This window comes from Phocoena phocoena, chromosome 18, assembly GCF_963924675.1.
Source record: "Phocoena phocoena chromosome 18, mPhoPho1.1, whole genome shotgun sequence".
NCBI lineage: Eukaryota > Metazoa > Chordata > Mammalia > Artiodactyla > Phocoenidae > Phocoena > Phocoena phocoena.
In genome coordinates this window covers 11,713,497-11,727,724 of record NC_089236.1, presented here as the reverse complement: position 1 = coordinate 11,727,724, position 14,228 = coordinate 11,713,497, and the positions used below count along the sequence as shown (strand labels likewise).

Genomic DNA, 14,228 nt, shown 5'->3' with positions numbered 1-14,228 from the left:
GTAAGGTCTATTACTGTCCCATTTCACAGGTGAGGAAACGGGGTGCCTAGAAGTTGAAAGACCCCCTCGAGGTAATCACAACTCTTAAGTGGAAGGGCCAAGGTCACAACCTATGTCCTACTCCAAAGCCCAAGCTTTTAACCACTAGACTACATAAAGCCGTGAATTAGGGAGAGAGGTTTTCTATGTGCTTGCTCTGTGCCATGGACTGTGCCAGGGAACAGAGAGGCATATGCCTTCACAGAGGGCCATTCAGGTAGGAAAAGTAGGCATTCAAGAAATAAATACACAAGCAATTAGTTAATTGCAATTAAGTTAGTAATCTTGTAGCTACTGGCTAATGAAGGTGGTTGAGGTCAAATGATGGAGTTCTGACTTAATTGCCCCTCAAATTCCCCATCTCCACAGTAGCCTAAACATTCTCTTCTGCATAGTGCCTTGTCTGCACTCATTCTTCCTGTGTCCTGACATAGGTAGGATTGTCTCATGGGAACGGACTTACAACTGAGCCTTTGTTTAAAAATTTCTCTAAGCTCCGAAAATTCAGTGATTGAAAATTAAAGTTTCATTTTCCTTCCCGCTTTTGCGGTTCAGTTTTGTGTACCCATTGTTCAACCTGCTTTTCACCAGAGCACTGTTTCTATAAATGCCATAAATGATTACATAGCAGTGTGCTTTTACTAAAATGACAATTTGCAGGATACTTTTTAAGTACTGTGCTCATTTGAACATAGTTTACTTTAAATTACCCAAAAAGAAAAAAAGTTCTCTCCCTTTTTCCTTTCTTTTCTAATTTAAGAATGTGAAAAATGTATATATGCACATATATATATGTGTACGCATATATATAGACAAACACAAACACACACACCATTACAGTCATTCATAATGCAGGTTTAAAATATATATATGAAAAACTAAAGTAATTCTGCTTCTCCAGTATAGTAATTTCTTTCTATAGGAGAGTGGTAAGGATTGGTGATGTTTGCAGGGGTAAATCTACTATCGGATAAAACAGGTAGAAGAATAGAATAATTTTAACAAAATTAGAATGACATCACTAATTGCACTTGAGACTTCTCTTAACGTCATATTCTGTTGACCTTTATGTGGAAATAAGAGAGAATTGTCATGGGAAGCACAAAATCACATACTCAGGATTTATAGTCAGATGGACAAAAGTTCAAAACCAAGGGCTTCACTCTTCCATTGTCTAGTCTTCTGACCTTGAACAAGATACTTAACTTCTTTGAGCCTCCTTTAAGGGGACTGTATGAAGATAAAGAGATACCATGGGACTATTAGTTCCCTTCTTTTTTATTCCCCTTTTATTTGTAATAAAAATTAAATTATCCCTAAAAATAAAACTGTTTAACAGTACAATGTTACGTTGTAACAATCATTTTTCATCTTTTTTGACATTGCTTTTAAAATGTTACTATCTTCCCAGGCATGGATTTGCCATCTTGTGGCAGAATGTAGAGCTAGAGACTATTTTTGGAAAAATGCTATAATAAATTTAATGCAGAGAGTTTCAATCCATTTTCTAACTCCGGGAAACTGAAAGAAATAAAAAAGGCCTCACTGCACACTTTGCATTACCGTTCTATTAAGAGACCTCAAAAAACCCTTAAATTGTTAGACTGCTGATACATTTTTGCTAATTAAGTGTTTAATGTTTATTATAAGTAGCAAAGAATTATTTATAAATGTAGACACCTCAGCTATAGATTTCATTTTATATAGCATCATTGCATATGCAGAACTTTTAGAATTTTTTATTTTTAATTCTTATAGAACAGTATACAAATATCGTAGCTTGGCCTTAAGGATCTATATTAATCATATGGATGATTTATTCAAGTCTGAGTATTTGATCAAGTCAGAGCATTTTAATGAGAAAATTTGACTTACAGTGATGTTTCCAGCTACATTTTAGGCAAAAACTGGGAACTGACCCAATACGAATAGCTCTTATAATTTTATTATTGCATTGTTACTAAGGGTTTTTTTCTTAAATGAGTTAATCATGCCAGTGATTTTACGTGATTCTTTCTGCTTTAATCGTCAGGCCTGGTGCTAAGTGATCATATGGATGAGTGACAGGTGAATGAGAGGGTGGATTAGATAAGAGAGTGAGTGAACGGTGATACTTCACATAATAGAGGACAGACCCACCGTGACAAGCCCTAGTCATTTCCCAATTCATCTATTCCGTTGAGGACGTACGTTGGCCACAGACTAAAACTCTCTGAGTAGGGGGAGAGATTACAGCGCTTCCCCAGATGCACTTGTGCATGGAACCATTTTGTGTGTGGGTGGGTGGGTGCGAGTGCCATGATAGTTTATGACAAAAAGGAACCTTTTGCTTTAAAAAAAAAACCAACAACCCATAAATTGTCTGAGATCAACTGCTTTCAGTTTACATGAGTCACCACTAGATGGCAAGCTTGTACCCTTGGCAGCAAAAATCATCAGTAGCAGCCTGTTTTTTTTTGCAGGGAGCTGGGAGGGTCTTTTTAAAATGTATATGCAGATACCTCCTTCTTAGGAAAATTAAAGTCTTTATGGCAACAAATAACTGACATCACTAGTTTTTATTAGATTCCAGAAATAAACACAGTAATTTTCTTGAGATATAAAAATTTCTGTTCAAGAAACGTTTTGCTTCTAAACTCCTTAATACTGTCTGGGAGAAAGCAGTTTCTCAGGGTTACTGCTTCTCTTGGTCAGAAATTTCCTTTTAGCGACTCTCTGTCGAGGTGTTTGTGCCTGTTCCTCGCTGCCCATCAAAATGGCATGTGCAGCTAATGACCCTCGTTTTCATGAAATGGGTCGAATCTAGTAATAAATTATCTTGTTTTCCCCCAAGTGATGACCCTAGGTTGTGCTCCAGCTCTTCTTAGTTTCCACTTCAAGCCAACATGGAGCTCACCAGATAATGGATTTCATTCTGCCTTAATCCCAGGACCCTTAATCCCCAAATAAACCCATTTTCTGATAGGATCACTAACTACACTGGGAGATAAGGCCAGTGCCACAGATGGAGCGCTGGAGGTTGTAAACAGAAACACATTTGAGTAGATTTGTAGTCAGTCCACTGCATGAGGAACTTGAGCCACCAGAGTGTTGATGAACGGATTGGGGACCACCCTGAGGAGGGAGCTGCGGGTCTCACAGGAGTCTGTCACCAGCCCCGCCCTAATCAGCATGCCAGTGGGCCGAGATGAAGATGTATTCTATATATCAAATGACAGACTTGAGATCCAAAACTATCTTTGGCTCCATAAAGGCCCCAAATCAGTAAGATGAAATTTAACAAGAGATAAACATAAATCTCTATAGGCTAAGTTGGTTTTGGTATAGTTGTTTTAAGGACCATTGCAGAAAAACAGTGATGGGAAAATTTGGCCCAGTTTAAAGGCTATTCACTGACCATAAGTTCACTGTGAATCTTAGTGTAACATGACTGCCAGAAATACCAACGTGCCCTTAGACTCCTTTCACTGAAAGAGTGTCGCCGTCAAGAGAGTCCCTGCCCTGCTTATACCACGTGACACCAGGTGGGAGGGACCCGAGCACATCACAGTCAGGGGCCTGGGTTCAGCCCAGAGAAGGGATGGTGAAAGTGGAACGGAGTGGCTCTCATCAAAGGTTGCCAGATGTAAGATGGGAGAACGTTTTTGTGCTGTGTATGTGAGCAGTAAACTCAAACTAAAGAGAAGACATTAATGACAGATTTGAGGTTGACGTAAGGAAAAACTTTCTAACAATTACACCTGTTTGAAAAGTCAGTGGCTTTTATTACAGGTCACTTGTAGTCATTGAAACTGTCCAAACAGAAACAGAATGATCGTTTTTCATAGGTGTTTAGAAAAAGAATTCCTTCTCTCTGAATTTGGTTACAAGTTGAGGGAAAATAGAAGAAAAAGAACACTTTCCCCAAACATGATTTAATAGAATAATATGCCAGTTACTGTACTAAGCATTCACTGAGGGCTCTTCTCCAGGGATCTGTGATTCCATCGGGGGAAGAAGACAGGAAGTAAAAGTGTAGTGTGTCCCCAGGATTGATCCGCATCTGTCTGCTCTGCTAGCCATTTCTTCCGTCATTTGGGACTTGAGTAGTATCACTCACTTCCTTTTTTTTACATCTTTATTGGAGTATAATTGCTTTACAATGGTGTGTTCATTCACTTCATTTGAAAATGACGTGGCCTTGTTGGACTAGCAAAGATTAATAATAATGATATACTGGGTTGGGAAATTTATGAGGATACCAATCATCTCATATGAATCAGTGCAAGATTAACTTGATGGAACCTTTCTGAAAGGTAGTTTGATAATATGTAACTAAAGCCTTAAATAATGTGCACCCTGTGACCAAGTAATTCTACTTCTAAAAATGTAACCTAAAGAAAAAGTGTCAGATACGTATACGTACATAGGGATGGTCATCTCAGTGTTTTTTGGTATGGAAAGAAAAAAAAATATATATATATATAGAAACAACTTACGTCAGGGCACTGATTTTTTAAATAATGACATGATATGGAGGCAGGCGGACATCCTGGTTAGAATAATGGACTTGGACATGCCCGAGCTTAAGTTCTGGCTCTGCCACTTATTAGCTGTGTAACATTTGTCAAGTTACGTAACGTCTCTGATTCTCAATTTTTTTATCTGCAGAATAGCAGTAATATTACTTAATGGTATTTTTGTGAAGATCGAATGGGATATTGAGCATGAAGTCCTAAACAGGAGGCCTGGCAGGGGCTCAGTGAACAGCAGTGGTAGTAGTTTGGGGGATTATTATCATGGTGCATCCATACAGTGGAGTATCTAGCAGCCACTGAAAGTCATGATGTGAATATATGCTTATTCACTTGGGCAAACATTCGGGATATATTGTCCAGTGAAAAAAGAAAAACAGGAAAGGGAGAAAAAGAAAGCTCTTGGAAGTTTATACCCCAAAGGTTAACAATGGCTATTTTTAGGTGTCAAGATTATGGGTGAGTTTAATTCCTTTCTTTCTGTAATTATCTGTCTTTTCTAACTTTCCTACAATGACATATTGGATAATCCTTGTGTGACAAAAATGTAACAGTGTTTGAGAATTGCAGTGACATTGAGTTCCCACAATTTTAACAAAATCCTGGGATGTGCAATTACTACAGAATCCAGAATGTGCACGTTTTGTGCATCTCACTGCAGCTGCATAGAACTCTCTAGATAGTTTCAAGACTGTTTTAAAGGAGGGGTGAGAATCAGGTTTCCTGGAGTTTCTATTCACTTCTCCATCTTCCCAGATATCTCTAGGGTAACACTTTGAAAAGCTATTTTATTTTTTCTTCTAATGTTGCCCCGCTTCTGACTTCTGTACAACTTTTATTATTTCATTTAATTTTTTGTTTCATAAAGGTTTTACATGTGGGTATAAAATGAATTTGTTTTTTTTTTTTTTGAATTTGGTTCTTTTAAGAGTTAACTTTTTTTCCAGGAAGTTTAATTCAAAGTATGGAGACTATAAAGTGCATTTTGCAAAATAATTCCCTGCATAAATGTTGTTACACTTCACTTCTTAAAGATTAAAGGTTAAATTTAATCCACTGGTTTTAGGAAACATCATAAAGGCCAAATACCTTGGCTAGAAGAAAATCAATGTCTGTTTTAAACAGATACCATATTTGTTAAAAACTAAATTCACTTTTTTTTCATGGCTTTGTCAATTTCATGCCAGTTTTGTTAAATTCTATTTGGTGAAATAATTTTTAGTACCTCCTGAGCTCCTCTGTGAAAACTATTTCAGTGGTTACTAACGATTCATTAGCCAGCATTTCAACGAGGTTTTCCTTGAATTCATACTATCATTGAGAATTGTGTTTGTTCCAACACATCTGTTATATTAGTCAGCTCTTAGTTCTCTATTATGGGAATCTCAGAAACCATTTGACTGGGTTCACGTTATCTGTGAATTTTCACATTATTTTATGGCCACCGGCTGCATTTTATGACTATATTAAATCTTTTATTTTTTCAAATAACTTTTTCAGATGGTCTCAGTTTCTGATCCAAGGGAAATCAGGCATATGCCCAAACATCTACTGTTCAGTAAGTTACAGCCACTGCGAAACCCCAAATAAACGGAAAAGAAACAAAAGTAAAACTCTTCTTTAAAAAAGAAAATTCCTGTGTAAAATACCAGTATGCCAAAAACCTACGTACCTGACCTTTCACTAGATCTATTCTTGGTAGGACATGCCTTCAGCTTTTAATTGGAACCTTTTTCATAATTGTTGCCATTTAACACATTTAGTCTGTCAAATCATGGGATGTCTTTATAGCCATATAATAAACCCTAGAGAACAACTTTTCTGACTGTAGCCATCTGCAGTGATCACAAGAGTAGCTTACAAAATACTGACAGTCTTTATGGTAATAGGATACATATGGCAGCCCACAATTACGTGTAGCTGCATTCAATTAGTGTTGTACAATTACACAGTTTTATTGCTTAGTTAAAACAGTGAAAGCAGTACATACTGGGTAATTTGCACTAATCCCCGTCTCTTTAATAGCCCCTCGTTGTTTAAAACGTAGGGGGAGCATCTACAGTATTTAAAGGGCGTGGGATGAACATAAAATTATATCTCATGTTGTGAATACTCTTTGACTGGCAATTAACGTACCCCACCTCACGTGTGGCGCATATGTTATGGAGGCTTTAAAATATAGTCACAGCAAAAAATTTCTTCTTACACCAGAACCCCACTTGCTGGGTCAGCCTGTCCAAGCTTACACTTGCAGCCTGTTAAGGTTCTTTCTGAAAGAAGGTCAGGGTGAGGAGACAAGCTAAGGAAGTTGATTCAGAGAGTGGGAGAAGCCAAGGACTCTGTGTTTTGGATGCGAATGTGTTAGAAGCTTTTCCGACTCCTAACGTTTAATTAAAAACTTAGTTCAAAGTGAATTTATAGCTGCCATTTGGGAAAATACTTTCTGGAGATGGTTTTGTGAGGATGTGTGTGTGCGTGCACGTACACGTTTGAGACACATGTATTCAGCAATCTGTGATTTTTAACAAAGTTTTAATTACATTTTTAAATGGCCTCAATCCTGCCCCTCTGTAACTGGCTTGGTAAGAAGTAAGAGTGAGTACACTTCAGGCGGCAGCAGGCACTCTGGGGAGTCCAGTTGTGAGGTGGGCCCACTGCAGCACTTAGGAAAGGCGCTCTCCCAGGGGAGGAGAGGAAACACTACAATATATTCTTCTGTATCCTTCTCCCCAAGTGTTGACAGAGAAAAACCCAAAGCAACCTTGTTTCCTGCCCTGCCTGACGGTAAGTAAGTTAAACAGAATTCCAAATGAGAGGCCTGGGCATTTATTCACCTGCAAAAACATTTTGCTGAAGCATTTCAAATGTACTTGGGTCTAGAAATGTTTTCAATTATGTGGATTAGACCTTTGTCTCTTAGCTCTTACTGTCTCTCATAAGCATCACTTTAACCTCTTTATATGTTCATGAAAATTCTACTATATGGTTTTCAAAGCAAAAAAAAAAAAAGGAGATATGTAGAAGTGAGTAAAGAGAGATGAAAAGAACATTAAAATGATAGATTCTACATATTTCATTTAAATGATGCTGGTTTATTTTAAGAGAATTATTACTGTTAAGTAATCTTCCTTTTCTTTACTTTAGGTAAGTTTTTAGTGCTTTTTTTCTTAGTTATTGAAACTTTGAACTTTATTGCTCAGCTATATTAAATATAACTGGCATATGGCTATATGTACGATGGAATTCCTATTAAAATGTAGATGCTTAAAAAGAAAGCCTTTGGTACATGGAGGAGAATTACGTGGTCATATTCTCAACCAGAATGTGACTTATGACTGCATCTGCCAGTATCTGCTTTTGTCCAACTTTGGAATAGAGTTGGGTGATTATGGATAGTATGTTTAGAAAAAAAGCCACAGAATCTCTGTATAAATGGAGCTGTGTAATTTGAAATCTGCACCACCTCACAAAACACGCACCATGAACGTTTGGACCTAACAGAACATCAAAGCAAGAGGTTCTTCTGCATTTTAGAAAGGTTATTGGTAACAAAATGGAATTAGGGAAGTAAACAATCCTGCTCTGTCTGGGAAATAAGCTAGATGATCTACTAGGTATTTCCAGCTCAGGTTTCTTTTCATGAAAAACATTCGCTTGTCTTTTGAATGACCTGAATGGCTGACATGCTAAGACTACAATTTAGGGATTTCTTTTGCCTGAGAGCATTTAGACTGGGGAGGATATTGTGTTTTGTAGCTCTGAGGCCTCAAAGTCCATGATTCAAACTTGTTTATGCTGACCAGGGCTGGTTGGCTGCTTCATTAAACTAGGGAGGACAGTGTCCATCTCAGAGGACAACTGGGCAGAGCCACATCTGTGGGGGACATACAGCTGTCCTTGCCCTAACAACCCAGGTGCAGGTGGCCCTGAAAGCCTCTGGATACCAGCCCGAGGGCAGCCCAGACTTGATCGTGGTTGAGCCCTCAGGGAGAGGACTCCATGTTCTGAACGTGGAGAAAATGTAAACAAATATTTTCTGCCCAGAAATGACACAGTCTCTCCAGAGAGGAGGATCTGACTGCCTTTTTTCTGCCAAAACAGTTAGATCCAAATGATCATTGCTGATACTGCAGCTTAGCTGGCCAAACATCTGCACTTGAGGCTGCAGTGAACTGAAAAGTGAAATCTACTTTTTCCAAAGGAAGGCAGACATGGTGTGTGAACGGTAGCGGCTCCTAATGTGTGGAGATGTGCCTTGCTGTGCGTGAGGTTCCAACTGCTGTAGCAAGTACAAATGATCATAGAGCGATAACAGGAGAAAATGCAGGCCTCGACTGGCTGGATGAATTATTTTGATGTACGTGGAAAACTTCGCCATTTCCTTGAGGCGTCTCCTGGCAACTGCCTTTTACTGTGGCTCTCTTTTCTGTATCTCTTGATTCCAGTGGAGGGCTCTGAATTAGAATTCTGAATGCCCTTTGATCTTTTCTTTGAAATAATAGACGTTGTTTGGCATACTTTTTAGAACAGATCCATTTGGTTTGATCGTGGGCTAGAATTAAAGCAGTTTAAGTACTTGCCTATGGTCACATGCATCCTTTTCTTGATTTGTTGGGTGAAAGACTAGAGATTTTTACTGCCTTAATAAGGAAACCTGGACAGAATGCTGACTCTGCAGCTGATAAATCTTCCCAAATTGCCACAGGTGAAATGAAACGTTAATATCCCTTTCAATTATTAATAAAAAAATGTAAATAGATCTTGTTGGAAAAGTGGGGCACTGAAAATAAGGTATTTTAATAGACGTGTGGATTTTTTGTTCAATTTACTAAAGAATTGCATTTTTAAAGCTTCTGATATATTAAAATGAAGAGGTAATTATTTTCATAAATTGGAGATTTTACACTAGAAACTTGCTGTATTTCATTGTATTCTGCAAATCAGTTTGAATTGTAGCAAACATCGAACACAGATAAGCAAAAGGAAGAAAAATCTCCTATAATCTTACTACCCAGACAGACACACCAATATGATGCTCTCCCAGACGTTTTTCTTTGTACATATTTTTTTCTTTAATAGACATTTTATAAAAACCAGTCTGAAGTCTGTCCTCACTTCCCAAACTTGATTCATTTCAATAAATGTAAACCCACATCACCATTGTAATGGTCATGTAGCCTCCTATTGTATGAACATACCGTAATTTATTTAACAAATTTCCATCTGCGGGTTCTTCACCGTGTTTTCAATTCTGCAGTAATATAAAGATGTTCTTGTATGTATATCCTTGCATAATTGCCTGATTTTTTATTTTATAATAAATACAGGTAAAATATTAATATACCAAAACCTCAATTAAATAGAGTCAGGAGACCAGAAGCGGCGTTCTCACTCCCTGTGATCATAGCAGAGCCCAACAGGAAGAAGAAAGACTCCTCTTTTTTCCTGGCAAGGACTCAACCCATGAAAAGCCATGGACTCCTTGTTTTCTACAACCCTCCCAACTTCCTTTACCTCTTTGTAAATGCATCTCCCTCCCTTGCCATGTGGGGACTTGGACATGACTTGCCATGGGTGCAGACCCCGAATTGCAATCCTGTGCTGATCCCAAATAAACCCATCTCTGCTAGAGAAACATCTGGCAGTCTGTTTGTTTTAGATCAACATATATTAAATTTAAACCACAGTGTCCTTCATTTCTTTAGGAAGGAACTTTTGAGCTCTTGGTTGTAAGGCAATTTCACCTTTTACTTTTACTTTAGGTGTACGAACACCAAGACGGCAGCAAATCGCTGAAGCTGGGCGACTTTGGACTGGCCACCATTGTAGACGGTCCCCTGTACACCGTGTGTGGCACCCCGACATATGTGGCCCCTGAAATCATTGCAGAGACCGGGTAAACACTTCTTGTGCATTTACTGCAGTACTGTGCTTGCAAAATAGCTAGTTGGCTTCAAGGATAGAAGAAATAGGAGTGTTCTGTCCCATCCAGACAGAACTAGTTATCAGATATTTTTCACTTTTTTTTTTTTTTGACTTGAAAGTGGGAGCTGTTTTCTCTGTTTTCCCCATCAAGTTGCCAGTTACTACCATCTTGTTTAAGGCTTCCTCTTGGCCTTTGTTAAAGGTAGAATGGCAGTTATTAACCCCTTAGTAAAAAATGTTTGGACTAACAGAGAAGCATAGTAATTAACTATGATGGTAATTAACTAGCTATTGGAGAAAAAAGAAACAGAGATCGCTGTGTGCAGTGAGTGAGTACAGTCTACTGTGGTTACTTCTCTCAGCTGTCCTTATTCTCCAGTTCCGGTCCCATTTTGGTCCTCTTGGCAGCCCATCGATTCTCTGTGGAGTGCAGATACCCTCAGGCATCTGAGGGCTCCTGGGAATTGGCTGGTTTCTGAGTGCAGCGGACACAGAGAATGAAAATCTCTAGAATGGGGGGAGATTGTGGGGTGGCCTAATGCTTAACTAAGGACCTACTGCTACATGCCAGGCTCCTTTACTTAATTCTTACTCTTCCAGTAGATGATACGATTCCCATTTTGCATCTGAATAAACTCAGTCTCTGATGATTGACTTAGAAGCTCATGACTAGATAGTAGCTGAGTCAGCATTTGAACTCAGGTCTAGGTGAGTAAAAGGCTCTTTCAGTGAAGAGCCCCATTTCTTGCCAAGGATCAGCGGCAGAGTTCTGAAGCACTGTCCTTAAACAGAAGGTTGGGCCACAGCAAGGGCAGACAGCCTGACTGTTTCTTCCCATTAGTGGCACCAACCCAAACCTAACAATCCAGGTAGTATCTTCCACTGTGACAGGTGGAGATAGTTTTTCTGCTTGTACCATAGACCAGAAAGGCAGAAATACGGAACAGATGAGAGGCGAAATCCCCAGAGTAAGGTGTGAGGTAATGAGCACTTTTTTATTCATCAAATTTGAGTCAATTGCGAGCCCACAATCTATAGCCATGCCTGACCTCCCTCGAGGCAATGCCGTTATCTCTGTTGGGCGCTCTGATGGCCTGCTGCGAAGGGGTGGTGTGGGGTCGAAGGAGGATTTGGTTCAGCTCTTGAAAACCTTGGCTGGAACTCAGCTGTGCCACCAATTGTGAGATCTTGAGCAAAATTATTTACCCTCTGAACCTCGGGTTTCTATTCTTTAAAACAGGCGGTAATATTCATCCTGTACAAATTACAGAGTTGTTGGGAAAACAAAATCAGATGATGTATGTCAGTGCTTTATAAATTGGAAAATGTCTTCTGTGTAATTATTATTTCTAAAATTCAGGAGTGAAATAGTCTCAGGGGTCCATCTCTATCTGAAAATTGATATGACTATAATAAACATTTTTGCTGAAACCCTTCACTTACTGATATTTAGATATGAAGGTGGGCATTTTCATTTTTAGTCATGTGCCTTAGATAGCCTTTTCTTTTTATTATTATTCTTTTCTTGAATTCTGTTAAGCCAGTGGGTTGTGGTTTAGTGTTTGTTGTGGGTTTTTAAAATTTTGTTTGGTTTGGGTTTTGGTTTATGATAGAAGAGTCATTTATTTTACCATGCCCCGTAATTTGTCCTGGCCTGACTTTGCTAACTCTGACGTCACTTACTCTTTCAGATATGGCCTCAAGGTGGACATCTGGGCAGCTGGTGTAATCACTTACATCCTGCTCTGTGGTTTCCCTCCATTCCGTGGGTATGGGCAGCGATCTTTTATTCAGCACCAACAAAGCATTTCTCCCTTCTCTGAATGATCCATTCGGCCTCCCCGCACAAAGGAGCCTACAGCTGGAAAAGAACATAAGAACTTGTTATTTTTTCCATGTTGTGCACGCTAATTTACATGCCTTCCATAAATCTTCCTCATAAAATTTAAAAACTCATTCTTTCTTAATTTGCCAAAACAGTTCCATACTGACATTTTGAATTGCTTAAAAACACACATTTTACACATTTGTGGGGAAAGGAAGGGCTTCAATGCATAAGAATGAAAAGATACACCCTGAGTTAGCATTTTCCTGCTGTTTATTCCTCGTTGTTGTCCTTCATCTAAACAGAAGCGGTGATGACCAGGAGGTGCTTTTTGATCAGATTTTGATGGGGCAAGTGGACTTCCCTTCTCCATACTGGGATAACGTTTCTGATTCTGCAAAGGTAGGTCTCCAGTGCTTTCCTCTTCCTTATAGCGTGCGTCTCAATGGAATTATTGATTCTGAATCAAAGAAACAAATGATATCGTAAATATGATTTCTGTATGCATTTTAGTCATAGTTACTAACTTTCCCAAGAGCTCACATTCAAAGAGTCATCTGTCCGTAGCCATCCCAACTCATCGACTGCTTCTGCTTCCCCGGCTCATCCCTCCCTGTGGCCATTCCAGCTGTATTGCTGTAGCCTCTAGTTATGCCCCGCCCACACCTGGCTTGAGCCCACCTCAGACTTCTGTATAGCTTATTGCTTCACCTCTCTCGGATCTTGACTTAATGTCATCTTCTCAGTGAAGCTTTTCCAGTTGCAGCTCTTAACCCCTACCTGGCTGACCTTATCATCCTTTGCTTTAGACTTTTTCCCTGTAACACTTACACTCTGTGTCCATCTGGTATACCATCTAACTACCTCTCTGTATCTGTCTGCTTATCTAGATGGATATAGATAGGTGGATATATTGTATTTATGTAGTTTATTTTCTAACTCTCCTCACTAGGGTATAATTTCTATCAAGACAAGGATTTTTGTCTGTTGTATTCATTTCTGTATCATCAGTGCCTAGATAGTCACCAGCAACTAACTGATGCTCAACGTATATTGCACGAATGAATGAATAAATGAATGAGTGAATTAAACAGTTAATCAATTAAAGTGGAGAAAGCACAACATGGGTTAAGATGATCAAGAAAGACATCATGGAGAAGCTATGATGTAACTTGGACCTTGAAAGACAGCCAGGATTTAGAGGCAGAGGGGAACAAAGCGTATGGTTTTTGTCCCATTAAACTAAAAGATCAATCTCTAAGAAAACTGTAAAAATCTCGCACAGAGACATTAGTAGACCCTGAAATCAAAAATGAAAACTTTTAAATTGATCCCTTAAAATTATGTCTCCAAGCATTGACTTAAATTTTTGGAAAACTGATGTTGAGAACTAATTATCTTTTGATTATTCAATATACATGCCTTTCCTTTTGTTGTGTCCTGAGTATGAGTTCAATTTAAAATCTGACTCCTTAGGCCTGGCCACTTTCCATGGAAAATGATGCATACTGGGCCCAAATCTCTCATTTTCTTCAACTGTCCAGGAATCTACCTCTAGCCCTAGGAAAATGTGGGGAATTGGGAGAAGTGTCAAAGAAAAGCCACAAAAGTAAAAGGAGATGGGATGATATAGCCACAGAGGTGGGGCTGGAGGTGTTTTCACCTGTGAGCAGACAGTTCAGGAACCTGTCCCAAGTCTCAGTGCTGTCACTTCATAACTCAAGGGCTCAAAGTCACTGACCGATAGGACTATCTCCTGCACCCCCGTGGCACCTGCAAACAGCATCACACATAGATAGTAGTTGCTTTCATTGAATCCTGGCCCAAGTTAGAAAGTGAACGTAGAATCTCTACATCATTGGAAATAAGTCGTCCCTGTCACGGAGCGGTACTCAGAGCCCATGCTTACGAGGGACCAGGTAACA

General features: G+C 39.1%; 1 protein-coding gene across 3 annotated transcripts in view; it reads left to right on the top strand.

Moving 5' to 3' along the window:
- The window catches only part of DCLK1 (doublecortin like kinase 1), a 335,075-nt gene that overhangs the window by 292,021 nt on the left and 28,826 nt on the right, over positions 1-14,228 (top strand). For all 3 annotated transcript variants that reach the window (XM_065895852.1, XM_065895851.1, XM_065895853.1), the window contains exons 11-13: positions 10,316-10,449; positions 12,170-12,247; positions 12,609-12,705. In XM_065895852.1, coding sequence (XP_065751924.1) covers positions 10,316-10,449; positions 12,170-12,247; positions 12,609-12,705 — 309 coding nt within the window. The remainder of the gene's footprint in view (positions 1-10,315; positions 10,450-12,169; positions 12,248-12,608; positions 12,706-14,228) is intronic.